This window comes from Heteronotia binoei, chromosome 17 (genome assembly GCF_032191835.1).
Source record: "Heteronotia binoei isolate CCM8104 ecotype False Entrance Well chromosome 17, APGP_CSIRO_Hbin_v1, whole genome shotgun sequence".
Lineage (NCBI taxonomy): Eukaryota > Metazoa > Chordata > Lepidosauria > Squamata > Gekkonidae > Heteronotia > Heteronotia binoei.
Genome location: NC_083239.1, coordinates 44,915,199 through 44,942,969, shown reverse-complemented (window position 1 = coordinate 44,942,969; position 27,771 = coordinate 44,915,199). Strand labels below are relative to the sequence as shown.

At 50.4% G+C, this 27,771-nt stretch overlaps 1 protein-coding gene across 1 annotated transcript in view; it reads left to right on the top strand.

Moving 5' to 3' along the window:
* ARHGEF1 (Rho guanine nucleotide exchange factor 1) overlaps positions 1–27,771 on the top strand; it is a 90,703-nt gene that overhangs the window by 52,436 nt on the left and 10,496 nt on the right. The window contains exons 15-26 of the mRNA XM_060258676.1: positions 956–1,144; positions 3,535–3,719; positions 5,399–5,545; positions 6,100–6,182; positions 8,112–8,237; positions 10,017–10,131; positions 15,203–15,303; positions 16,292–16,369; positions 18,595–18,670; positions 20,125–20,292; positions 22,907–22,994; positions 25,285–25,386. Coding sequence (XP_060114659.1) covers positions 956–1,144; positions 3,535–3,719; positions 5,399–5,545; positions 6,100–6,182; positions 8,112–8,237; positions 10,017–10,131; positions 15,203–15,303; positions 16,292–16,369; positions 18,595–18,670; positions 20,125–20,292; positions 22,907–22,994; positions 25,285–25,386 — 1,458 coding nt within the window. The remainder of the gene's footprint in view (positions 1–955; positions 1,145–3,534; positions 3,720–5,398; positions 5,546–6,099; positions 6,183–8,111; positions 8,238–10,016; positions 10,132–15,202; positions 15,304–16,291; positions 16,370–18,594; positions 18,671–20,124; positions 20,293–22,906; positions 22,995–25,284; positions 25,387–27,771) is intronic.

Sequence of the window (27,771 nt, the reverse complement as noted above, 5' to 3'; positions counted from 1 at the left end):
AGTCCTGTATTCTTCTCTCCTTCCACTTCCAGTACGCGTGTTTTTAAGTTTAAAGAAGCTTTTCTTGGCTTCCATAGCTCGTACGGCGATCGCGGCCCCTTCTCACACACACCCCTTCCCTTTTCTCCCGGCGCGCTAACCGAATCACCCTTCTGTGTTCTGCTCTTTTCCTTCTAGAAGGCGAAAAAGGTTGGTGGCTCCCCCCACCCCCTCACCCTTTGCATGAATTCCTTCCTCAGGGAGAGACACGCAAGCCGAGTTAAGTATTTGCTTCCTCCCCCCACCCCCGCTGCAGCCAACTCGTGAAACCGTGGCCCTCGTTTCACGTTGAGGCCTCGTGGGCTCGATTCCTCATCCCTTGACATCCACGGAGGGGTGAACCAGAGTTCTTTGCTGCCCCCTGCAGGTTCTCTTGTTTATTGCAATGCCTTGGGGTGGGGTTAGCCCTCCTGGGTATCAGAGCCTCTTTTAAGGTTGCCTCTGTCCCCTGGGCGATGGCTGTTCTGCATGGCTGCGTGAGGGATTCGGCCTGGCCCCCAATGCCCCCTCACCATTCCGGTGCATGGATTTCTCTCTCTGGTTATGGGTTTCTCACGTCTTTCCCCTTCTTCTTCCTTCCTCCCCCCTCCCGCTGCTGCATGTGCTAACGTCTTACCTCCCGTTGGATGTTCGCTGTGCCCTCACTCTCATCTGTTGTGATTTCCCCCCCCCCCACCCTGTGCGCACGCAAAACTTCTTCTCCTCTTGGTGCAAACATAAACGGTGGCGCTTTGGCCCACCTCTGTGTTTCTCATGGTTGTTCTGTGGCCCTCCCCGTGTTTCCGTGGTTCATTCCATCGCTCCCCTTGGTTTGTCCGACTCCGCCTACCCTCCGCTGGCCCCTCGCCTCTGGCCGGTCTCCGTCTCCCTTGTCCTGTCTGTGGCCCGGCTCGGCCTGCCTTCCTCCCCCCGCCAGGCTGACGGGAAAGCTGGGCCGCTCGGAGAGCCTGCGGGTTTGCGACCGGAAGCGGTCCCAGCGGGGCTCGGCCAAGGGCAAGCAGCCACGCTCCCGGAGCGATGTGGACATCGAGGCCGCCGCACGGGCCAACGAGCTGGAGGAGAAGCCGTCCCTAGATCAGGCCCGGCACAAGCAGGGGAGTCGCAAGTAGGTGAAGGGGGGGGGACCTGTGATGCCCCCTCCGAAGAGAAGTCCCCAATGGGGCACTGGGGAGGGGCCGTGGCTCAGCGGTAGAGCATCTGCTTGGCATGCAGAAGGTCCCAGGTTCAATCCCCAGCATCTCCAGTCACAGATCAGGTGGTACTTAATGCAAAAGACCTCAGCCTGAGACCCTGAAGAGCCGCTGCCAGTCCGAGTAGACAGTAGTGACTTTGATGGGCCAGTGGTCTGATTCAGTATAAGGCCGCTTCATGTGACTTTTTTTAATCCTTTACAGACAGCACAGGGATGCCTGTTGGAGGCTGTGACATTCCCATTTGCCAGTTTGGTGTAGTGGTTAAGTGCGCGGACTCTTATCTGGGAGAACCGGGTTTGATTCCCCACTCCTCCACTTGCACCTGCTGGAATGGCCCTGGGTCAGACATAGCTCTGGCAGAGGTTGTCCTTGAAAGGGCAGCTGCTGTGAGAGCCCTCTCAGCCCCAACCCCCTCACAGGGTGTCTTGTTGATATAGGAGATTGTGAGCCGCCCTGAGTTTCTGATTCAGAGAGAAGGGCGGGGTGTAAATCTTCAGTCTTCTTCTCACACAGCAGTAGTTAACTATGGCCAGGGGTGGAATTCTAGCAGGAGCTCCTTTGCATATTAGGCCACACACCCCTGATGTAGCCAATCCTCCAAGAGCTTACAAAAAAGAGCCTTGTAAGCTCTTGGAGGATTGGCTACATCAGGGGTGTGTGGCCTTATAAGCAAAGGAGCTCTTGCTAGAATTCCACCCCTGACTACGGCACTACAGACTTCCAAGTCCCTTTTGTGGAAATTAAACTATTCACATCTCTTCCCAAGACTAAGCAAGGGTAGAGGCTACAGCTATTGCAAAAAAAAAAAATCACTCTAGGCAACCATTTCTCTGCTTTAGAGGATAGAAATAGTTCCACAAATAATCCACAGGTTTTTTTGCAAGCTGCCCAGGGCAAAAAGCAATAAGCTACCACTGGTTCTCTTAGCATTTTATGCTACATGCAGGGCTTTTTTTGTAGCAGGAACTCCTTTGCATATTAGGCCACACACCCCTGATGTAGCCAATCCTCCAAGAGCATACAGAGCTCTTAGTACAGCGCCTACTGTAAGCTCCAGGATTGGCTACATCAGAGCAATGTGGCCTAATATGCAAAGGAGTTCCTGCTACAAAAAAAGCCATCAACACCCCCTTGTTGATAGAATCAGAGTTGGAAGGGCCTCCAGGGTCATCTAGTCCTTCTCCCTACTCCCTAATATGCAAAGGAGTTCCTGCTACAAAAAAAGCCATGGCTACATCAACACCTCCTTGTTCATAGAATCAGAGTTGGAAGGGACCTCCAGGGTCATCTAGTCCTACTCCCTGCACAATGCAGGAACTTCATAAATACCTCCTCTCAAACACACACAGTGACCTCTGCTCCACGCCCAGAAGTTGGCAAAAACCTCCAGGATCCCTGGCCAAAGTGGCCTGGAGAAAAATAGCTTCCTGACCCGAAAATGACGATTGGCATTTCCCTGGGCATGTAAGGAAGGGCCCCAAGAAAAAAGCACTGATGCAGCCCTTCCTGCCCTCCTTCTCATGATCTGCCTAATTCACAGAATCAGCATTGCTCCAGTAAACAGAACGGCTGTATTGTAGTTGGGAACTGTATTGCTGGATCCAGACGAATTCAGTGCTTTTTTCACCAGGAAAGTTAACAGCCTGCCCTATTTATGTGTTTCCAGTGTCTGTTACTCGGAGGGTATACTGCCCCTCTCTATGGAGGCTTTGTTTAATAATCTTGGAAAATTCATGGAGAGAAGTTTGAAACTCTAATCGTATCTTGTGGCGAAACCTGTTAAGTTCCTTCTGTGGTAATAAAACACCTGGGAGAATTAGTCATAAGTAGAAATGGAAAAGACGTTTAAATGGAACATATCTGCTGAAAATATAACCACCAGTTGCTTTGGACAATGGAAAGGGAGGGGAGGGCCATGTTGAACACTTTTCTCTCACTGCTGACAATATTCAAATTTCCCCAAATTTGTAAGAGAGCTGGATATGTAAGGGGCAAAAAAAGGGGTTTCTTTTGGAGCTATTTGCAGTACACGTCCGAATGGCTGTCTTTTTTCATTAAAGGGAATTGTTGGGAATTCTACGGCAGCCATTTTGTCATCCTGAGGTAGATCTTCACCACAGATTTTAAATGGGGGCTGTCCAGATTTGACAATTGTGGTTTTTCTCAGGGAACTGTAATTTTGTGCCAGCTGTGGATATCAGGGCTCTGGGATGAGGCTGTGATATTTAACCTGGTTGTACATTTATTTAGGCCTGGCCTAATTGCCTGTGCGTGTCTTTCTCTCTTTTTTTAACCCACATAGTTTGGAGCCAGGAGGGGCTGGGGGAGGGGAGCCCCCGCCGTCCTTTCTGCTTCCCCAGTCTGAGGAGAATGAGCCGCGTGTTTCGGAGCTGGAGCTCGAACCGCCGAACTGGCGGGAGCTCGTCGGCCCCGATACCCTCCTCAGGCTGAAGAAAAGCGAAGTGAAGCGGCAAGAGGTGATCAATGGTACGTGATGCCCCCGGATGCTGGAGGGAGGGTACCTCTCCTCATGCTCAGTTTGGGGTGTTTGGGAACAGGTGGAAGTTTGTTTGCAGGCACACATAGTTGTTTTTCGGACCAGCCAGAGCACCTCTTCTGAGAGCTAAGATTCCCTTTAGGTCTCTAGATTCAAGCACCTCAGAGACTGACAAGATGGCTGGGGTATGAGCTTTTGAGAGGCAAAACAACCTTTGTCTCAAAAGCTCATGCCACAGAAATTGCGTCAGCCTCTAAGATGCTTCTGGATTAGAATCTAGCCATTCTACTGGAGACCACCACGGCTGCCTCTGAAACTGCCTGTAGACCTCAAGATTACAAACGAAAACAAGAGAAATCACATGAACAACAGGCAAATCATAAACCTCTGAAGATATATGTGATCCACATTACTAGGCTGTAATGTCCATATTGTATATTAAAGTCTTTAATGAATCAGATGTCTCATAGAAATGTCTCACACAGGTATGGTTCGCAGTAGAACAAATATATCTTCAAATCCCCAAAATTGTAGATTGCGACAGGATTGTGAACGTGTAATTCCAGTTTCATACATCCATTTCTTCAGACTTGAGATTCACCGAGAAACCCAGAAATTAATCTGGTGCTCGATTCTATTTAGTTTCCAAGGTACCAGAAGGTCTCCACAATTCTATAGCCAGCAAAAAAGTTCAGTCAGGACTCACATATACCTTCATATCTCAAGATTGCAGCCGTTGTCACTTGGGAATGTACCATTTTACTTCTGTAGAGGCTGACTTTTTAAAATTAATTTATATCTCGGCTTTCTCCCCAATGGGGCACCAAAACATCCTTTTCCTCTCCTCCATTTTATTCTCACAACAACCATGCGGGGTAGGTTAGGTTGCGAGGGGGGGGACTGTCCCAAGGTCACCCGGCGAGCTCTCATGGCGCAAGTGGAGATTTGAACCCAGGTCTCCCAGATCTTAGTCCAGCACTCTTAACCACTACTCTACACGTACACATTCTGACATAGTATGTGCTGGACCAGGGGTGGCCGAACTTGCTTAACGTTAGAGCCACATAGCATAAACATCAGATATTTGAGAACTGTAAGACATGAATGTCAGATGTTTGAGGGAGAAGGAAGGAAGGGACATAGATGGGGGAGGAAGGAAGAGGTGTAAAGAAAGCAACTTAATTTTCAATGCATTGTCCAAGCTTCTGGCTGGCTTGGCTTGGAGAAGTGATTTAAAGAGAGAAATGCCTTCTCCAGGCTGGCCAACAGGGCAATGGGGTCTTCGAGAGCCACACCATATATGTGAAAGAGCCACATGTGGCTCCTGAGCCACAGTTTGGCCACCCCTGTGTTGGATGCAGCCACAAAATGGCTGCCATAGGAATTGGAGCCAGCCATAAAATGGCCACCACAGCTTACCTTCAGCCACACGGTGCTATGGTGGCAGTTGCTGCCAAAGCAATATTGTTAAAAACCAGCAAAGCCAATCAGATTATCAGTGGACAGCCGGAAGCCTTGCTGGGAAAAGCCCCACCCCTTGTCCTAAAAACATATGGAGGGCACCAGGAAAGGGTTTGGTGGGCGCCATGTTGGAGACCTCTGATATAGGCAGTCTAGAAGTATAACTTTGTTCTAACCTCCTTTCTGTTCTCCCCCCCCCCACCTCTAGAGTTGTTCATCACAGAGCACGCCCACCTGCGGATGCTGAGGGTGCTGCTGGAGGTCTTCTACCAACCTCTGCTGACAGAAGGCTTCTTTGGGGCCAGCGACCTGGAGAACATCTTCCCTAGCTTAGAAGACTTAGTCGATGAACACAGTAAGAACGGGGGTGATGGGGAAGCCCAAAAAACCCCCATATGCTTCAGGTTAATTGATCTGCAAGGACCAGAACCTTTTGGTTCTGATAATTGATAATCATTTAGATTCAAATCCGTTGGTACGTTAAGAGACTGGCGAAATTTTCCTGGGCGTAAATGTCATAGCAGACTGCAGATCATAAGAACATAAGAGAAGCCAGGCTGGATTCGGCCAATAGCTCATCCAGTCCAACACCCTCCCTTCCCCAAACCCTTCCCCAAGCTCTGCCCCCAGTATCTCTAGGAATTTCCCAAACCAGAGCTAGGGCCTGTTAGTGTATCTAGGGTTGCCAACAGATCTGGAGACAAATGTCCTATGTGAAAATGGGAGGTGGGAGCTTTTGAGGACATAAATAGCATTCCATTTTTCTCCAGGCAGCTGACAACCCCAAATGCATCCAGTGCCTTCAGCCTTTCCCGTTCTTTGAGCTGTATCTGCACTCTGTATGGCGGGGCCTCAGGGTGGCCATCTGCTTGCGGTTTTAGCTTTCTCCCTGTGTCTGTCTGTCCTCAGAGCTGTTTCTAGAAAGACTGAAGAAACTCCGGGAGGAAAACAACTCTCTGATTGCGGAGATTGGGGACACCCTGCTGGCTCGGGTAAGAAGCGTGCACTCTTTATTTGGGGGGGAACAGCAAGGAGAAGGGGTTAGAGCATGGATCAGAGAGCAGGGAGGGGTAGTCCAGAGGCCACAGCAGAAGAGACCCTGCTCCCTTACAGCCCACCCTGCCTTACAGTCTGAAGACTTGATATTTTCCTGCTTGGTCTCTTACAGCTGAACGGGTGAATTACAAATAAAATTTCTTTTATTTACTGCATCTACATCCTGCGTTTCTCCCTAATAGCGTCCTAAAGCAGTTCACGTGGTATTTCTCTCTATTTTTTTGCTGTTTTAAAATTTATATGAGCATGTGTGAGTGTGTTCATGTTTGTGTGTGTGTATGCACCTGGAAGTCGTGGCGACCTCTGGCGACGTGACCCCTATTGGGAGCCTGGAGGATCTTCAGAGAGGTGGCTCGCTATTGCCTGCCTCTGCGTCCCAGCCCTGGTATTCCTTGGAGGTCTCCCATCCAAGTATTTGCCAGCGTCAGCCCTGCTTAGTTTCTGAGATCTGACGAGATCAGGCTTGCCTGGGCTATCCAGGTCAGGGCTTCACTCCTGTGTTGAATCCTTACAACAGCCCAGTGAGGTAGGTTAGGCCGAGAGAGTGTAACTGGCCTTCCAAAGGAGAACAGGGATTTCAAACCTGGGGCTCCCAGTTCCTCCTCCAACACTGTTAACCACCACACCATGCTGCTTAAGGTAGTGTGAAAGGTCTGTATAAAGTGTGCTTGATTTCATTCAAGTGCGTTCCAGTCCTCACTTGGTGATGCCCATTAATAACTTCACAGCTGCACGTGTGAACGGGCCTGGTGCTTTTACTCTTGAGTAGCTAAGAACTTGGATGGCCCAGGCTAGCCTGACCTCACCAGCTCTTCAGTACTAAGCAGGGTTAGCTCTGGTCACCCAGGAAGTCTAGGGTTGCTGTACAGAGGCAGGTAATGGCAACCCCACCTCTGTTCATCTCTTGCCTTGACCTGGATGGGCCGGGCTAGCCCGATCTTGTCAAATCCTGGAAGCTCAGCAGGGTTGGCCCTAGTTAATGCTTGGGTGGGAGACCACCAGGGAGGTCCAGGGTTGCTACGCAGAGGCAGGCAATGGCAAGCCACCTCTGTCCATCTCTGCCCTGACTTAGATGGCCCAGGCTAGCCTAGTCTTGTGGAGTCTCAGAAGCTAAGCAGGGATGGCCCCGGTTAAACCTTGGATGGGAGACCACCAAGGAAGCCCAGGGTTGCTGTGCAGAGGCAGGCAATGGCAAACCCCCTCTGTCCAACTCTGCTGTGACTTAGAAGGCCCAGGCTAGCCTAGTCTTGTGGAATCTCAGAAGCTAAGCAGGGACGCCCCGGTTAAACCTTGGATGGGAGACCACCAAGGAAGCTCATGGTTGCTATGCAGAGGCAGGCAATGGCAAACCACCTCTGTCCATCTCTGCCTTGACCTGGATGGGCCAGGCTAGTCTGATCTTATCACCTCTTGGAAGCTCAGCAGGGTTGGCCCTAGTTAGTGCTTGGGCGGGAGACCACCCAGGAAGCCCAGGGTTGCTATGCAGAGGCAGGCAATAGCAAACCACCTCTGAGTGTCTCTGCCCTGATGGCCCAGGTAACCCTGATCTCATCCGATCCCAGAAGCTAAGCAGGGTAGGCCCTGGTCAGTATCTGGATGGGAGACCTCCCCCCCCCCCGCCCCGGGAAGACCAGGATTGCTGTGCAGAGGCAGGGAATGAGAAACCACCTCCGAACCTCTCTTGTCATGAAAACCCTTCGGGGTCAGCATATGTCAGCTGCAACGAAACGGCTCTTTCGTCCATTACCAGCCCAGGAAGCTGTGGGCATACAGCAATGATAGATGGAGGAGGTCATGTTATTGTGGAGGCCGCAGAGCAAAAGTGTGATGGATCTTTCTGTGTGCCCCTTCCCCCCCCCCCTCAGTTTGATGGGTCCGAAGGGAGCTGGTTCCAGAAGATCTCGGCCCGCTTCTGCAGCCGCCAGTCTTTTGCCCTGGAGCAGCTGAAAGCCAAGCAGAAGAAGGAGCCCCGATTCAACCAGTTCATCCAGGTATCTGTCAGCGGCAACTAAATCAGGCCTGGGGTTCGGCTGTATCACAGTTGGAGGTGAAATTCAGTCCCGGCTGCAGAATTCGGCACCCTCCGAATTCCGTCTTTAAATTTTTTTTGGAAACACAAGTTCCTAGCCCCTGGTTTAGTTTGCAAAGGCATGAGGAATTCTTCTGTTGTCAGTGGGTTGGATTCTTTTTTTCAGACTGACCCCGGGCTGCAGAAGCAGAACAAGTTGGTTAAAACACACACCGTCTGCATCTTTTCCATTAAGCTTTTTCCATGTCTGCAATACGGAATTCAGACCTTTTTAACTTTCCACTTCAGGGGCAAGCAGCATTATTGCACTACTTAGGGCTTTTTTTGTAGCAGGAGCTCCTTTGCATATTAGGCCACACTCCCCTGTTGTAGCCAATCCTCCTGGAGCTTACAGTAGGCCCTGTAAGAAGAGCCCTATAAGCTCTTGATTGATTGGCTACATCAGGGGTGTGTGGCCCAGTGATCCCTCTAAGCTGAGTTAGTGTGAGCTGGCTCACAGATTTTTAGCTTTCAGCTCACATTTTTGTCTTAGCTCAGGGAGGATGACCCCAGAGCACACTAATTTATGCAGTCGCTCACAACTTTAATGGCAGTAGCTCACAAAGTAGAATTTTTGCTCACAAGATTCTGCAGCTTAAAGGGAACATTGTGGGCCCAGAGCACAATAATTTATGCAATAGCTGACAACTTTTAATGCCAGTCGGTCACAAAAGTAGAATTTTTGCTCACAAGACTCTGCAGCTTAGAGTGTGTGGCCCAATATGCAAAGGTGTTCCTGCTACAGAAAAAGCCCTAGTCGGTGATATGCTGTTTGTAAAGAAAGAAAAACAGATATTCCAGGGGCAATGTTCCCTGTAAGCTGCAAAGTCTTGTGCGCAAAAGTTCTACTTTGTGAGCTGCTGGTATTAAAGTTGTGAGCTGCTGCATAAATTAGCTTGCTCTGGGGTCATCCTCCCTGAGCTAAGACAAAAATGTGTTAGCTGAAAGCTAAAAATCTGTGTGCTAGCTCACGCTAACTCAGCTTAGAGGGATCACTGGGCCACACACCCCTGATGTAGCTCAGGGAGGATGACCCCGGAGCACACTAATTTATGCAGTCACTCACAACTTCAGTGCCAGTAGCTCACAAAGTAGAATTTTTGCTCACAGGACTCTGCAGCTTAGAGGGAACATTGCCCCAGAGCACAATAATTTATGCAATAGCTCACAACTTCAATTCCAGTCGCTCACAAAAGTAGAATTTTTGCTCACAAGACTCTGCAGCTTAGAGGGAACATCGGTGTGGCCCAATATGCAAAGGTATTCCTGCTACAAAAAAAGCCCTAGTCAGTGATGTGCTGTTTGTAAAGAAAGCAAAACAGATATTCCAGGGGCAATGTTCCCTGTAAGCTGCAGAGTCTTGTGAGCAAAAATTCTGCTTTGTGAGCTACTGGTATTAAAGTTGTGAGCTGCTGCATAAATTAGTGTGCTCTGGGGCCATCTTTCCTGAGCTAAGACAAAAATGTGTGAGCTGGAGGCTAAACATCTGTGAGCTAGCTCACACGAACTCAACTTAGAGGGAACACTGTCCAGGGGGAATATCTGGGATGGAGGGAGATAAAGAAGGGCTTCTTAAGTGTGAAGTCCAGAAGAATTGGGTCGCTCTGAGCTGCTTCCCATAATACTTCCTCCTCACCTGAACTACCTGGGATTTCTGCTTTTCCCACCTTAATCTCATGGGATTTCCACCTCTCCCCTGCAGGAGGCAGAAAGTCAGCCCCGGTGCAGGCGGCTGCAACTGAAGGACATCATCCCCATTGAGATGCAGAGACTTACCAAATATCCTCTGTTGCTTCACAACATTGCCAAATGCACTGGTGAGTGGGTAGGGAGTTGCCCTGAACTGAAAGGGGGTTAGTGGGCAGGCACGTAGCTATGGGGGGGAGGGCCTGGGGGGCTAAGCCGCTCTGTTAGCCTCCCCACCTTCCCTATGTAGGGTCCCTCCATTGGAGGGCCTCCAGGACCTGTGGAAAAGGGAGGGAGACAGAGAACACATGAGAGAGCAGTGAGAGAGACAGAGATTGCAAGACGAGAGAGTGACAGCAAAAGCAAGAGAGACAGCATGAGAACGGGAGAGCGGCAGCAGTGAGAGAGAGAGAAAGAAAGGGCCAGGGAGGGAGGGAGGGAGTGTGTGATAGTGAGGGGGGAGAGAGCAAAAGTGTGAGAGCAACAGCGAGGGGGTGAGTGGCAGCAAGAGGGGGGGACAGTGAGAGTGGCAGCAAGAGATAGAATGGCAGCTAGAGAGGGGGGGCAGTGAGAGAGCGGCAGCGAGAGAGAGGGGGGGAGAGTGACAGTGATGGGGAGAGCGGCAGCAAAAGGGGGGACAGTGAGAGCGGCATCAAGAGATAGAATGGCAGCAAGAGAGAGGGAGGGACAGTGAGAGAGAAAGCGGGAGAGCGACAGTGATGGGGAGAGCGGCAGTGAGAGAGAGGGGGGACAGTGAGTGGCATCAAGAGATAGATAGAATGGCAGCAAGAGACAGGGGGGACAGAGAGCGGCAGCGAGAGAGGGGGAGAACGACAGTGACGGAGAGAGTGGCAGCAAGAGGGGGGACAGTGAGAGAGCGGCAGCGAGAGAGAAAGCGGGAGAGCGACTGATGGGGAGAGTGGCAGCGAAAGAGGGGGACAGTGAGAGTGGCAGCAAGAGAGGGGGACAGTGAGAGAGAAAGCGGGAGAGCGACTGATGGGGAGAGTGGCAGCGAAAGAGGGGGACAGTGAGAGTGGCAGCAAGAGAGGGGGACAGTGAGAGAGAAAGCGGGAGAGCGACTGATGGGGAGAGTGGCAGCGAAAGAGAGGGGGATAGTGAGAGTGGCAGCAAGAGAGGGGGACAGTGAGAGAGAAAGCGGGAGAGCGACTGATGGGGAGAGTGGCAGCGAAAGAGAGGGGGATAGTGAGAGTGGCAGCAAGAGAGGGGGACAGTGAGAGAGAAAGTGGGAGAGCGACTGATGGGGAGAGTGGCAGCGAAAGAGGGGGACAGTGAGAGTGGCAGCAAGAGAGGGGGACAGTGAGAGAGAAAGTGGGAGAGCGACTGATGGGGAGAGTGGCAGCGAAAGAGGGGGACAGTGAGAGTGGCAGCAAGAGAGGGGGACAGTGAGAGAGAAAGTGGGAGAGTGACTGATGGGGAGAGTGGCAGCGAAAGAGAGGGGGATAGTGAGAGTGGCAGCAAGAGAGGGGGACAGTGAGAGAGAAAGTGGGAGAGCGACTGATGGGGAGAGTGGCAGCGAAAGAGGGGGACAGTGAGAGTGGCAGCAAGAGAGGGGGACAGTGAGAGAGAAAGCGGGAGAGCGACTGATGGGGAGAGTGGCAGCGAAAGAGAGGGGGATAGTGAGAGTGGCAGCAAGAGAGGGGGACAGTGAGAGAGAAAGCGGGGAGAGCGACTGATGGGGAGAGTGGCAGCGAAAGAGAGGGGGATAGTGAGAGTGGCAGCAAGAGAGGGGGACAGTGAGAGAGAAAGTGGGAGAGCGACTGATGGGGAGAGTGGCAGCGAAAGAGGGGGACAGTGAGAGTGGCAGCAAGAGAGGGGGACAGTGAGAGAGAAAGTGGGAGAGCGACTGATGGGGAGAGTGGCAGCGAAAGAGGGGGACAGTGAGAGTGGCAGCAAGAGAGGGGGACAGTGAGAGAGAAAGTGGGAGAGCGACTGATGGGGAGAGTGGCAGCGAAAGAGAGGGGGATAGTGAGAGTGGCAGCAAGAGAGGGGGACAGTGAGAGAGAAAGCGGGAGAGCGACTGATGGGGAGAGTGGCAGCGAAAGAGAGGGGGACAGTGAGAGAGAAAGTGGGAGAGTGACTGATGGGGAGAGTGGCAGCGAAAGAGAGGGGGACAGTGAGAGTGGCAGCAAGAGAGGGGGACAGTGAGAGAGAAAGCGGGAGAGCGACTGATGGGGAGAGTGGCAGCGAAAGAGAGGGGGATAGTGAGAGTGGCAGCAAGAGAGGGGGACAGTGAGAGAGAAAGCGGGAGAGCGACTGATGGGGAGAGTGGCAGCGAAAGAGAGGGGGACAGTGAGAGTGGCAGCAAGAGAGGGGGACAGTGAGAGAGAAAGCGGGAGAGCGACTGATGGGGAGAGTGGCAGCGAAAGAGAGGGGGACAGTGAGAGAGAAAGTGGGAGAGTGACTGATGGGGAGAGTGGCAGCGAAAGAGGGGGACAGTGAGAGTGGCAGCAAGAGAGGGGGACAGTGAGAGAGAAAGCGGGAGAGCGACTGATGGGGAGAGTGGCAGCGAAAGAGAGGGGGACAGTGAGAGAGAAAGTGGGAGAGCGACTGATGGGGAGAGTGGCAGCGAAAGAGGGGGACAGTGAGAGTGGCAGCAAGAGAGGGGGACAGTGAGAGAGAAAGTGGGAGAGCGACTGATGGGGAGAGTGGCAGCGAAAGAGAGGGGGATAGTGAGAGTGGCAGCAAGAGAGGGGGACAGTGAGAGAGAAAGCGGGAGAGCGACTGATGGGGAGAGTGGCAGCGAAAGAGAGGGGGACAGTGAGAGAGAAAGTGGGAGAGTGACTGATGGGGAGAGTGGCAGCGAAAGAGAGGGGGACAGTGAGAGAGAAAGCGGGAGAGCGACTGATGGGGAGAGTGGCAGCGAAAGAGAGGGGGACAGTGAGAGAGAAAGTGGGAGAGTGACTGATGGGGAGAGTGGCAGCGAAAGAGAGGGGGATAGTGAGAGTGGCAGCAAGAGAGGGGGACAGTGAGAGAGAAAGCGGGAGAGCGACTGATGGGGAGAGTGGCAGCGAAAGAGAGGGGGACAGTGAGAGAGAAAGTGGGAGAGTGACTGATGGGGAGAGTGGCAGCGAAAGAGAGGGGGATAGTGAGAGTGGCAGCAAGAGAGGGGGACAGTGAGAGAGAAAGTGGGAGAGCGACTGATGGGGAGAGTGGCAGCGAAAGAGAGGGGGATAGTGAGAGTGGCAGCAAGAGAGGGGGACAGTGAGAGAGAAAGCGGGAGAGCGACTGATGGGGAGAGTGGCAGCGAAAGAGAGGGGGACAGTGAGAGAGAAAGTGGGAGAGTGACTGATGGGGAGAGTGGCAGCGAAAGAGAGGGGGACAGTGAGAGAGAAAGCGGAGAGAGCGACTGATGGGGAGAGTGGCAGCGAAAGAGAGGGGGACAGTGAGAGAGAAAGTGGGAGAGTGACTGATGGGGAGAGTGGCAGCGAAAGAGAGGGGGATAGTGAGAGTGGCAGCAAGAGAGGGGGACAGTGAGAGAGAAAGCGGGAGAGCGACTGATGGGGAGAGTGGCAGCGAAAGAGAGGGGGATAGTGAGAGTGGCAGCAAGAGAGGGGGACAGTGAGAGAGAAAGCGGGAGAGCGACTGATGGGGAGAGTGGCAGCGAAAGAGAGGGGGACAGTGAGAGAGAAAGCGGGAGAGCGACTGATGGGGAGAGTGGCAGCGAAAGAGGGGGACAGTGAGAGTGGCAGCAAGAGAGGGGGACAGTGAGAGAGAAAGTGGGAGAGCGACTGATGGGGAGAGTGGCAGCGAAAGAGAGGGGGATAGTGAGAGTGGCAGCAAGAGAGGGGGACAGTGAGAGAGAAAGCGGGAGAGCGACTGATGGGGAGAGTGGCAGCGAAAGAGAGGGGGACAGTGAGAGAGAAAGTGGGAGAGTGACTGATGGGGAGAGTGGCAGCGAAAGAGAGGGGGACAGTGAGAGAGAAAGCGGGAGAGCGACTGATGGGGAGAGTGGCAGCGAAAGAGAGGGGGACAGTGAGAGAGAAAGTGGGAGAGTGACTGATGGGGAGAGTGGCAGCGAAAGAGAGGGGGATAGTGAGAGTGGCAGCAAGAGAGGGGGACAGTGAGAGAGAAAGCGGGAGAGCGACTGATGGGGAGAGTGGCAGCGAAAGAGAGGGGGATAGTGAGAGTGGCAACAAGAGAGGGGGACAGTGAGAGAGAAAGCGGGAGAGCGACTGATGGGGAGAGTGGCAGCGAAAGAGAGGGAGACAGTGAGAGAGAAAGTGGGAGAGTGACTGATGGGGAGAGTGGCAGCGAAAGAGAGGGGGATAGTGAGAGTGGCAGCAAGAGAGGGGGACAGTGAGAGAGAAAGCGGGAGAGCGACTGATGGGGAGAGTGGCAGCAAGAGAGGGGGACAGTGAGAGAGAAAGCGGGATAGTGACTGATGGGGAGAGTGGCAGAGAGAGAGAGGGACAGTGAGAGTGGCAGCAAGAGGGGGGACAGTGAGAGAGCGGCAGCTAGACAGAAAGTGGAACAGCGACAGGGGAAAACGAGAGAGCAACAGCCAGAGAGAAAGTGCGAGAGAGAGCTGGGGCTGGGCGGGCTGGCTGCTGGAGGGAAGAAGCAGCCAAGCCCTGTGACCTCCCCACCAGATTTTTTAGCTCCCTGGCCTCTCCACCCCAAATTTTCTATCTACGGGGCTGTTAGCAGGTGAAAAGCAAGGTGGGACTTTGGTAGGGGTGGGCAAAATAGGAAGGGCAAAAAAAGAGCAACTTCTTGGGTAAAGTTTGGGACCTGTCCAGGTATTTATCAGTGGACAAAGCTCTAAAGAGACAGTCCAAGGGAAGGAACCAACAGAAAACCTTTCAGTAGACGTCTTAGTGTGGACAAGCAATAAACTGTCTAGGAATAGGGAGCTGGAGGCCCAAAGGATTGATTTAGCCTCTTCAGTAGGGTTGCTGGCCCATTACTGGCAGCCCCCCAGAGCTTTTTACAGGTGGGACCCTGGGAAAATACTGTGATGTCATTTCTGGTGAAAATCCGGAAGTGACATCACAATGCTGCATGACACTCTAGGAATTCCATAGAGAGTGCATGTTTGCTGTGTATCTGGAAGGGGAAAGAGAACGGGAGCTCTCTTGCCTGGATCTCACACAGTCGCTGGAGCCGAACCCTAGTCAGGAGACCAATCGGGGCTTCTATTTAGAGGTGCAGCATTCTCATTTGTCTGAATCCCCTTTGCAGAAGAGGAGACGGAGCAGAAGAAGGTGCAGAAGGCAGCCGAATGCTGTCGACAAATCCTGAACCACGTCAACCAGGCTGTGCGTGAGATGGAGAATTTGCTGGTGAGAGCCCCTCCTCTTTCCGTTGGCTTCTGTCGGGGTAGCTGTCCCTATTTTTTTGAAAACCCAGTGCAACACCTATAATATACATTATGCTGCAACCTCTGTAGCCGCCACTGACTGAGAAGCACAGACTAACTGTATCGATCCAAGTTAAGCCATTTTATAAGAGAGAGAATTAGCCCCTCTGCCTTGGCATAGTTCTTGTTCCATTCTGTGATAAATCATTTCCTGTTTTCTGTATCGCTTCCATTCCTTAGTTGGCCTTCTCTTATCCCGACAGGTGACATGATTTTGCTCATAATCGACATTTGATGAACCATAGAGAGCCAGTTTGGTGTGGTGGTTAAGAGCAGTTTGATTCCCGACTTCTCCACAAATCCCAATTTCTTCCTCTTCTCCCTCTCCTCCTCCTCCTTTTCCTCCTTCTCTTTCTTCCTTCTCTTTCTTCCTTATTCTTCTTCCTCATCTTCCTTCCTTCTTCCTCATCTTCCTTCCTTCCTCCTCTTCTTCTTCTCCCTCTTTTCCCTCTCCTTCTTCCTCATCTTCCTTCCTGTCTTCTCCTTCCTTCTTTCCTTATTCTCCTTCTTCCTCACCTTCCTTCCTCCCTCCTCTTCCTCTTCTTCTCCCTCTTCTTCTCCTTTTCTTCCTTCCTTATTCTTCTTCTTCCTCATCTTCCTTCCTGTCTTCTCCTTCCTCTCTTCCTTATTCTCCTTCTTCCTCATCTTCCTTCCTGTCTTCTTCCTTCCTTATTCCTCCTCCTCCTCTTCTTCTTCCTCTTCCTTCTCTCCCTCCTCCTCTTTTTCCTCCTCCCCTCCCTCCTTAGTTTGGGTGTGTGTTTCTGTGGATTTCTAATGCTCAGCTTGTACTAATCTGGCTTTTACGATTGCACAAACTGGAGAGTCATCCCTCCTTTTCGTTTTAGTCCTGGTTGTTCCTTTGAATGCTAACTCATTCACTCTCCTTTTGCTTTCTTCTCCACCCTTCTCAGAAACTCAAAGACTACCAGCGCCGCTTGGATCTCTCCAATCTGAAGCAAAGCACCGATCCACTGCTCAGCGAATTTCGGGTGAGTTTGGTACTACTATTATTTTTTCTCATCCCATCAGTCACTGGGGCAGTCGCTATTAACCGAAGATCACTTCTCGAGTGGGAGAGGAGTTTCTGACTGTCCATGCCAAACTTTACCAACAAAATGGCTGCCTGTTTTCCCATCTAGGTCTCCAACCTTTCATGACAGGCAGAAATTCAGCAGGTGCCCCATTTCTCAGTGCTGTGTTTATCTGCACAGAGACAGGCTGTTCCGTTTTGAGTTTCTGCCTGTTAGAAATGCCACAAAAGAGATGGCAAATACCAGATGTAGCTCTGAGGTTATTCTAAGTGACTTGGCTATTAAATGTTTATAGTTTTCTGATGAAGTCTGGGGGGCAGACTTGAATGGAACAGAGATCTTTGATTTGAAGCTAGGTGTGGGAAACTCCGGTGGGTACCAGCTTCTCCCGGACTCCCACTTTTATCTCTGCTACCTCACATGTAATGTTGACCATCAACTGAAACAACCTTTGAATGACTCATGTTCTATAGTAGGGGTGGCCAAACTTGCTTAACATAAGATCCGCACAGAGTAAATGTTGGATGTTTGATAGCTGCATGATATGAACAAATATTATACACATCTTTATTAAAACTTTTAATACTTTCTTTGCGCAGGAAGATAAAACACATATATATGCACTTTACAACACGACCAGGCTAGACTTTTTTAAAAACAAAAGCTGGGAATAACAGTCCCCATAAGACCAGCATAGAGAAAGGTTAGGGAATTATTCTTTGGCACCAGTGCGAGAAGGAAATACACATGTATCATATAAATCACTGACCACAGTTTGCATCATTATTCATCTCTCTTTGCCTTAACACCAAGGTTAGTACATACATCTCCTAGAAGAGCTAAGAGGAACCCTGCACTGCCCTCTTTAGTACCATCCCTCTTTCCAGAGGCTCCCTTGGCTCTTGCACTCTTTCCACCCCTTAGGTCTCCAGGTGACCTGTGTGATGCAGGAGAAAACCTTGGAAGCCTGCCTATTTTCCCCTCCTTCCCCGCTTCCCATGCAGCAAAAAATTGCTTACCTATGGGTCAGTGCTCAGAGACTGACTAAGGTCCCAATTCTAAACACATTTATTTGAGAGTAAACCTGTATTAAGTTCCTACTGAACCTCCAGGAGCCACACAATATGTGTGAAAGAGTTACACATGGCTCCTGAGCCACAGTTTGGCCACCCCTCTTCTATAGATTGAATGGTGCCCATGAGTAAGAATATTTTGCTTGCATCCTTGGAATTTGGCTCTTGTTCTACATTGGCTTTCATTGTGAATACTTTGTCTTCACATGCACATAAAAAAATCCAGTTAGTTAACTGAAGAAGACATATGAATTGAGATTGCCATAACCTGGGTTTTCTCCTGTGATTCTTCTTGAGTCTTGTCTTTCAAGACATATTGATTCTTCTTGACATAATTGGGACTCACCTGATTCTTGGAGGAATGAAGAATTTTCATTGTTAACTTGTATTTTGTCCCAGATTAGATTCTTTGAAGTTAATTTGTATTCTGGATTAGACCTCTTGGCAACTGTGCATGAACGAATGAAAAGACGGGAGTTTCTCTCTTTTCCCACAGAACACGGACATCACCAACAGAAAGCTTGTGTATGAGGGACCACTTTCTACCAGTTTGGAGAGCCAGTTTGGTGTAGTGGTTAAGTGTGCGGACTCTTATCTGGGAGAACTGGGTTTGATTCCCCACTCCTTCACTTGCACCTGCTGGAATGGCCTTGGGTCAGCCATAGCTCTGGTAGAGGTTGTCCTTGAAAGGGCAGCTGCTGTGAGAGCCCTCTCTAGTCCCACCCGCTTCACAGGGTGTCTCTTGTGGGGGAGGAAGGTAAAGGAGATTGTGAGCCGCTCTGAGACTCTTCGGAGTGGAGGGCGGGATATAAATCCAATATCATCTACTTCTACCATATGTGGCGGATTTGTATTCTGGATTAGATTCTTTGATGCTAATTTGTATTCTGGATTAGATTCTTTGATGTTATATTGTATTTTTGGGTAACGTCTGCTTTTGTAATTTTGACCACACAGTTCATATATACTGAAAATAATTCACACTTTGTTTTCAGTTCTATTGTACTTTATTTCACAATTTATAACAGTATATATGCGTATATACAGTTGACTTCTTGGCAACTGTGCATGAACGAATGAAAAGACGGGAGTTTCTCTCTTTTCCCACAGAACACGGACATCACCAGCAGGAAGCTTGTGTATGAGGGACCACTGACTTGGCGTGTGACCAGGGATAAATCAGTAGGTGAGCGAAGAGCTTTAAAAGGGGGGGTTGACGGATTCATGAAGGAGAGGTCTAGCAATGGCTACTCACCATGGGGACTCAGGGTGTCTCCTCTGAATCCCAGTGCTAAGGAGGCAACATCAGGGGGGAAAGCCTTGGATAAGAATAAGAGACTTCAGCATAAAAAGAAAGAACCTATTTTTAGCTGTGGGATAATCACATCCATTCCTACTGTGACAGATATAGGCCTTCATGTGCCCTGGGCAAGTGATGTGCAGACTTCCTCTGCCTCTAAAGGAGGGCTCAGGACTCACATTTGCCATTTTTCACTTCTCCTGGCATTGGGCCCTCCTGAGTTGAGGCAAAGGTTTTCTTTGGGGTTCAATTTAGTAAGTGCTCTGGAACAGTGGAGCCCAGGCATCATTTGTGTTGGGGCTGGCCATATTTGTGAACAGTGGATGGGATTTCAAAGAGCTTCTAGGGAAGGTTCAGTGGGGATTTCATCTCTTAAGAACATCAGAAGGGCCCTGCTGGATCAGACCAATGGTCCACCTAGTCCAGCATCCTGTCTCACACAGCGGCTGGCCAGTTCCTCTGGAGGGCCAACCACAAGGCACAGAGGCTGAGACCTTCATTAGAACCTTGGAAAGGCCCTGCTGGATTAGACCAGTGGTTCATCCCGTATCAAACTGCAACCAACCAGTTCCTCTGGACAACCAACAATGGCATAAAGGTCTTCAGAAGGTCATAAGAGCCCTGCTGTGTCAGACCAGTGGTCCATCGAGTCCAGCATCCTGTCTCACTCGGGCCAACTACAGGACAGAGAGACCGAGGCCTTCATAAGAACATCAGAAAAGCCCTGCTGGATCAGACCAGTGGTCCATCTAGTCCAGCATCCTGTTTCACAGAGTGGTCAACCAGTTCCTCTAGAGGGTCAACAGCAGGGCAGAGAGACTGAGGTCTTCATAAGAACATCAGCAGAGCCCTGCTGGATCAGAGCAGTGGTCCATCGAGTCCAGCATCCTGTCTCACTCGGGCCAACTACAGGACAGAGAGACCGAGGCCTTCATAAGAACATCAGAAAAGCCCTGCTGGATCAGACCAGTGGTCCATCTAGTCCAGCATCCTGTCTCACAGAGTGGTCATCCAGTTCCTCTGGAGGGCCAACCACAGGGCAGAGAGGCTGAGGCCTTCACCAGAACCTAACAAGAGCCCTGCTGAATCAGACCAATGAGGGTCCCTCCAGGCCAGCATCCTGTCTCACATGGTGGCCAACCAGTTTCTCTGGAGGTCCAGCAACAGGGCAAAGAGACCTCCTGGCTCTGGGATCCAGAGACTATCACTGAACTTGGCGCTGTCTAGCGGGTTAGGGATGAGCAAGGAGGTGGGGAAGCGTGCTTCTCCTCAAGCTGACCTTTTCCTTCTCCGCCTCTTCTTCCCCCTTCCGCTCCCTCTCCTCCCTGGCCTTTTCCCAGATGTCCACGTTCTCCTTCTGGATGACATCCTGGTCCTTCTGCAGAAGCAAGAAGAGCGCCTGGTGCTGAAGTGCCACAGCCGCAACATCACCCCGACCCCGGACGGGAAGCAGATGCTCAGCCCCATCATCAAGCTCAATTCGGCCATGACCCGCGAAGTGGCCACAGGTGGGTGCGGGAGACCGGATGGGTGGGGTGGGCAAGGCCTGTTGCGTGGGACTGGTGAATCAGTCCCGAGAAAACTGACGTAGAAGCACACTTTTTAAAGAGAAGTGTGGTGGCCAGTGTTCCCTCTAAGCTGAGTTAGTGTGAGCTAGTGCATGGTTTTTTTAGCCTCTGGCTGACGGTAACTGGAAAAAAGCCCATGGGGAAAAAACTCACATGGAAAAATATGGAGATTTTTCTAGATTTTTATAATTGTGGATAACCATTAATAGTATTTTGTTGTTATTTTAGGATTCATATGCAACAAAAAAGTGACCGTTTTGTTATTTTTATATTGTTATTTCAAGATTTTTTCCTGCAGGCTTTTTTCCTAGAACCGCTAGTCTTAAAAGTGCTCTTTGTATTTCTCCCGATGATGAGGACAGGGCAAAGGAAGCTGGAGTTCTTTCCTTCCTTCCCCCAGGGGACAAGGGGAGGGAGGAGCCTCAGCAAGGAAGGAGAGAGGGTTGGCTCAGTAGCTCTGCAGGGTGATTAATTGAGCCTGGCAAACTCAATCACCAGGCAGAGCTATAGAGCCAGGCTCTTTTATTGGCTGAGGTTCCTCCTCTCTCCTTCTCCTTTTGGAGGGGGAGAGGGAAAGAGTCAAGAGAGGCTGCTTTGCTAGCCGGCAGATCGCTGAGGAGAAACACAAAATGGCAACCGAACACAGCAGGCGAGGGAGAATGAAGCAAACAACAGCCAGTTGCTGAAGGGCCTGATTGGAGTCCTCTGTGGGCCGGATCTGGCCCATAGGCTGCATGTTTGACACCCCTGGGTTAGAGGGAATATTGGTGGTGGTGGGCAGAGCTTGCGCTTTGCATGTAGAAAATCCCTGCGGCAGGGCTGTGGAAAACACTTGCCCGAAACCTCGCTCTGCTGATGTTGGCCTAGATGAGTCAACAGCCTGACTCAGTTCCTGAGAGCCTGTGGCTGCAGAGGAAAAAAAGAAGCATTGAAGAAACACGAGAAAGCTGAAGAGATCCAGGGGCTGGGCCTCGAACCTCGTAGTCGTTAAGCAAAGAAATGCCAGCGCCTGCCTTCTCAGTCTTGTCTAAAATTCCATTACAAGCGCTTAGCCCTGTGATGGGGAATTATTCCAGTCAGTTGCAGAATTTAGGTAATGATTGCTGCAGGATATTTGTCATGCGACTTGAAAGAGTTTTCCCTCACATGCCGTTCTATATTTGGACAATCCAAATGCTGCGGCCAGAAAAGCTGAATTCTGCAGCTGGGTCACAAAATGCAAATTGGATGCTTTTGTATACAATTTCGGTACAAGGTGCTGGTCATTACCTTTAAAGCCCTATATGGCCTGGGACCTGCCTACTTGAAGGACCGTCTCTCCCCACATGTTCCCCAGAGAGTACTGAGATCGAGAACCCAAAATCTTCTTGTTGTCCCCGGGCCAAAGGAAGCCCGCCTGAAATCTACCAGGGACAGGGCTTTCTCTGTAATGGCCCCTTCCTGGTGGAACCAGCTGCCGGAGGAGGTGAGGGCCCTGCGGGACCTTGCTCAGTTCCGCAGGGCCTGTAAGACAACCCTCTTCCGGCTGGCTTATAACTAGCCGGCATAGGAAACTGAGTGTAGTTCTATTAGATTTCTGTTATGTTTTAATGTTTTTAATGTTTTTAACTGTGTAAAATGTTTAAACTTAATATTTTTATGTTAGATTTTATGTGCTGTGAGCCGCCCTGAGCCACCTTGGTGGGAAGGGTGGGATATAAATCGTAAATAAACTAAACTAAAACTAAACTAATTTGTTCTGTGTACTGAGTTTTTGAGGAGCATCCACAAGCTAGGCGGGCTGCTGGTACTACACCAGCTAACTGCAGGCCAACCTTGTTTGGCCATCTCTCTCCAGCTTCTGAGATTTCAGTCCATCTTTTAGAGCCAATGGCTGGGGCTGATGGGAGTTGTAGGCAAAAAAACATCTGGAGAAGTACCGTTGGCCCCCTCCTGTTTTAGAGTCTCTGTGTTGTCCTTAAGGGCTAGAAACTTGCTTGTTCCTTAATCAAAGCTCAGATTCTCAAAAAGCTGGGTTCCAGCCTAATGCTGCCATGGGGAAGGTGGTCTGTGCTTCCATGGAACTGAAGCAAAGAAAGCGTATTTCTAATTATAACAAGTCTAGGGTCTGGGAGTTATTGGATGGGAATTATACCCGTGTTCTGCAGCTCAGATGGGATAGAACAGGGGTGGCAAAACTGTGGCTCTTTCACAAATATTGTGTGGCTCTCCAAGCCCCCACCACCTCATTGGCTGGCTTGGAGAAGGCATTTGGCTCTCTAAATCACTTCTCCTAGCCAAGCCAGCCAGCAGCTTGGAGAATAAATTTAAAGTTAGTTGCTTTCTTTCCCCCTCTCCCTCCCTCCCCATCTTATTTTCCTTCCTCCCAAGCTACCTGCAGCTCTCAAACGTTTGCCATTCTCGTCTCGCAGCTCTCAAACATCTGACGTTTATTCTATGTGGCTCTTTACAATAAGCAAGTTTGGCCACCCCCGGGCTAGAATGTTTTTATGAAAGGAATGCTCAGTTGAGCACTTGGTGACTTCTCTGGACCTCCTCCTTTGTTCCCTTTTAGACCGCAAGGCCTTCTACGTGATCTTCAGCTGGGAGAACGGGGCACAAATCTACGAGCTGGTGGCACAGACAGTATCCGAAAGGAAAAAGTAAGCAACTGAGGGCACGGGGTTGCAAACCTGTAGCCTTGGGAACGGGTGGAAAGGTGAAAGTTGACTACGGGGTGGGGGGCGGGACCCAAATGGATTTGTGTCACCAGAATATGCATAGGTATGCATAGGTGAATTGGACTGAAATTTGAATTAAGCATCCTCTGACAAAACAAAGGGAAAGATGTCTTTCAGGGGTCATTTAGTAAAAAAAGAGGTGCTGGAGCTCATTAGCACAACCCATTAGCATATGCCACATACCCCTGACATCACCCAAAGGTGTACTAAATTATATCAGCTCAGGAAAGGTAAATGTAGTCCCCCGTGCAAGCACCAGTTGTTTCCGACTCTGGGGTGTTGTCGCATCATGACGTTTTCACGGCAGACTTTTTTACGGGGTGGTTTGCCCTTGGCGTTCCCAGTCATCTATGCTTCCCCCCCAGCAATCCGGGTACTCATTTTACCAACCTCGGAAGGATGGAAGGCTGAGTCAACCTTTGTGTTTTAACAATTTATTGATAACATATGGTTACAAATCTTAATTATAAATTTTCAGTACTAACCCATATGGCATTTCAATCCCCCCTCCCTCCAATGTTGACTTCCCTGAAGTTATAGATTCAAGTTCAATACTAAAGGTACTACTAACTGATCAAAGTTCAATATATATATATATTTTTTTCTCCCATTAATGCTAAAAAATTGTCCAATGTCTTTTTACATTCCACTCTTTCTCCATATATCCTTTAAATTTCTTCCACTCCTTTTTGAATATCTCTAAATCATAGTCTCTTAGCGTTCTAGTTAGTTTGTCCATTTCACGCCACGATAAAACTTTCATAGTCCAGTCCCATTTCTCTGGTATTTTTTCTTGCTTCCAAAGCTGCGCATACAATGTCCTAGCAGCTGATAGCAAGTACCAGAAGGCTGGGTCAACCTTGAGCCGGCAACCTGAAAGCCCAGCTTCCGCCGGGGATCGAACTCAGGTCGTGAGCAGAGTTTAAGACTGCAGCTTTACCACTCGGCACCACGGAGCTCTCATATCAGCTCAGCATCTTCCGTAAAATGCTTCTTGAATTATAGTTATCATAATAACACCTTACTCCCATTGTATTTTTAAAATGGCTTTCTCCTCTGTGGCCACAGTGGTCTGAGGAAGATTCCCATCTGTCTGCTTTATCTGTTTTGGTTATTTCCCCATTTTTTGTGTGTGCGTGTGGGAAAAATATTAGAAAATTTGTCCAATCTTAAGAGTTCAGCAAAATTCTCACAAGGGGGGTTTGAACAATGGAGCCTAGAAGCAAGGTTTTTTTTGGGGGGGAGGGGGGGTTACGAAAGAAAAGAGCACAATAAAATTTAGACGCTCTGGAGCTCGGCTCCTGTGAGCTCCTGCCCAAAATGAGGCCTGTTTGTAACTCAGTTTGAAGACTGTTAAAGCTGCAGTACAGCAGTCCTAAGCTCTGCTCACGACCTGAGATCCCCGGCATTGGCTGGGTTTTCAGGTAGCCGGCTTGAGGTTGACTCAGCCTTCCATCCTTCCGAGGTCGGTAAAATGAGTCCCCAGCTTGCTGAGGGGAAAGTGTAGATGACTGGGGAAGGCAAGGGCAAACCACCCCGTAAAAAGTCTGCCGTGAAAATGTTGTGAAGGCAACCACCCCAAAGTCGAAAACGACTGGTGCTTGCACAGGGGACCTTTCCTTTCTTTTTCCTTGAAGAGTATTTGGAATGGTAATAGAACTCACCCTGACCTGGCTGGCCTAGGCTAGCCCAATCTCATTAGATCTCACAGGCTCAGCAGCATTAGTCACTGGCTAGTTCTTGGATGGGTAACCTCCAAGGAAGTCCAGGGTGGTGATGCAGGGACAGGCAATGGAGATCCACCTCTGAACGTGTCTTGCCTTGGAAACGCTAAGCGGTCGCCATCCGTCAACGGTGACTTGGCAGCAGTTTCCACCACCCCAGCAGAGCTTGCTTCAGATGGCTTTTTCTTCACCAGAGGTCAGGGGTGCAATTCTAGCAGGAGCTCCTTTTGCATATTAGGCCACCCCCCCCCCCCCGATGTAGCCAATCCTCCAAGAGCTTACAAGGCTCTTTTTTGTAAACTCTTGGTGGATTGGCTACATCAGGGGTGTGTGGCCTAATACGCAAAGGAGCTCCTGCTAGAATTCCACCCCTGCCAGAGGTAGAGTTCCAGGTTCGAAACGTCCAGGCAGCCTTCGGTGCTGGTTCTTTTGGAATCACCTTCCTTGACTTCAGGAGTGATCCGATCCCTTCCTCTGTTCCATTCCAGCTGGTGCAGCCTGATCAGCGACACAGCCGGGTGCCTGAAGCTGCCTGCTTCGAACCGCCTGAAGCCACGGCTTTCAGTGCCGAACCGGACTTCACCACACTAGTAAGTAGGAAAGGGTTTCCTGGTGTGGTGGTCCCTGTGGGTGCTACGGTGCCCGCCTGACGCTTCTCTTGGTGCCCACCAAGCATTTTTAGAAAGCAGGAGGGGCCAACTGGGGCTTTTGCTCTGCAGGACTTCTGATCTGGATCGAGGCGGCGTGGCGGTGCTGATATTGTTAGATCTGTCGGCCGCATTTGATACGGTTGATCATCAGTTACTGGCCCGCCGGCTCGCCGACACGGGGATTGGGGGATTGGCCTTACAGTGGCTTTCCTCCTTCCTCGAAGGACGGGGACAAAGGGTGGCCATTGGGGGGGAACGGTCCCAGAGGCACCCACTAGTATGTGGGGTCCCACAAGGGGCAGTTCTCTCCCCGATGTTATTTAACATCTATATGCGCCCCCTTGCCCAGATTGCCCGGAGGTTTGGACTTGGGTGCCATCAATATGCTGATGACACCCAACTCGATCTGCTAATGGATGGCCGGCCTGGCTCCGTCCCAGAAAGCCTGGACCTAGCATTGCAAGCCGTGGCAGGCTGGCTCAGACTGAGTGGGCTGAAGTTGAATCCAACGAAGACAGAGGTCCTGTGCTTGGGTCGCGGTGCCTTGGGAGGGGAAATCCCCTTGCCAGTCCTTGACGGTGTGCAGCTTAAAGCGGCACACAGGGTCAAGAGCCTGGGGGTTCTTCTGGAGCCTTCATTATCAATGGAGGCACAGATAGCAGCCGCTGCCAAGTCCGCGTTCTTTCATCTTTGTCGGGCGAAGCAGTTGGCCCCCTTCCTAGAGCGCCGTGACCTAGCAACAGTGATCCATGCTACGGTCACCTCGAGACTGGACTACTGCAACGCCCTCTACATGGGGCTGCCCTTGTGCCGAATTCGGCGGCTGCAGCTGGTGCAGAACGCGGCGGCTAGGCTGTTGCTGGGGCTCCCAAGGTGGGAGCACATACAGCCGGGGCTGCGCAGACTGCACTGGTTGCCAGTGGCATACCGAGTTCGCTACAAGGTGCTGGTTATTACCTTTAAAGCCCTATATGGCCGAGGACCTACCTACCTAAGGGACCGTCTCTCCCCATATGAGCCCCAGAGGGCACTGAGGTCATCTGGGAAAAACCAGCTGAATATCCCTGGGCCAAGGGAGGCCAGACTGAAAGCCACCCGGGACCGGGCCTTCTCTATTACTGCTCCACTACTGTGGAACCAACTCCCTGAGGAGGTGAGGGCCATACGATGTTTAGAGGGATTCCGTAGGGCCTGTAAGACCCACCTTTTCAAGATGGCCTTCAACTAGCGAAAAAATTAGTGAAAAAACTTGTGACAAAACTAGATATGCTGCTAGAAATGCTTTTATTCTTGAAATGTTTTTACTTCTGAAATTTATTGAAACTTGTTTATAACGCCATACTGTTATGTGAATTTTAATACTTTGTAATTGTTTTAACCGTGTTTTATAATTATGACTGATGTAATGTGTGTTTTATGTTGTGAGCCGCCCTGAGCCTGCTCCGGTGGGGAGGGCGGGATAGAAATAAAAAATTATTATTATTATTATATTATGATTGGCCATCGGAGCTTTGATTGGCTGTATAGATCAAAGAGATCAGGAAATGAAAGATGAATCTCATCTCTGTAGAGAAAGGACTGTGGTGCTGGCTCTTGCAGTGTTAGGGATTCCCGGGTACTTAAAGGGCTGTCATACAGAGGATGACGCAGAGTTGTTTTCTGTTGCCTCAGAACGGGGGTGGCCAAACTGTGGCTCGGGAGCCACATGTGGCTTTTTCACACATACTGTGTGGCTCTCAAAGCCCACACTGCCCCATTGGCTGGCTCGGAGAAGACATTTCTCTCTTTAAATCACCTCTCCAAACCAAGCCAGCCTGCGGTTTGGAGAATGCATTTAAAGTTAAAGCTGTTTTCTTTCCACCTCTCTATCTCCCTCCCCCTCCCCATCTATTTTCCTTCCTTCCTTGTGGCTCTGACATCTGAAATTTATTCTATGTGGCTCTTACATTAAGCAGGTTTGGCCACCCCTGCCTCAGAAGGTTGGACCAGAACCAACATGTTGAGATTAAATCAGAAGAGTTTCTGGCTCAACATTAGGAAGAACTTCCTGACCGTTAGAGCGATTCCTCAGTGGAACAGGCTTCCTCAGGAGGGGGTGGGCTCTCCTTCCTTGGAGGTTTTTAAACAGAGGCTAGATGGCCATTTGACAGCAATGCTGACTCTGTAAATTAGGCAGATCACGAGAGGGAGGTCAGGAAAGGCTGCATCGTTCTCGTGGCCCTTTCTGACACGCCCAGGGAGATGCCAGTCACCACTTTGGGGTCAGGCGGTAATTTTTCTCCAGGCCACTTTGGCCAGGGATCCTGGAGGTTTTTGCCATCTTCT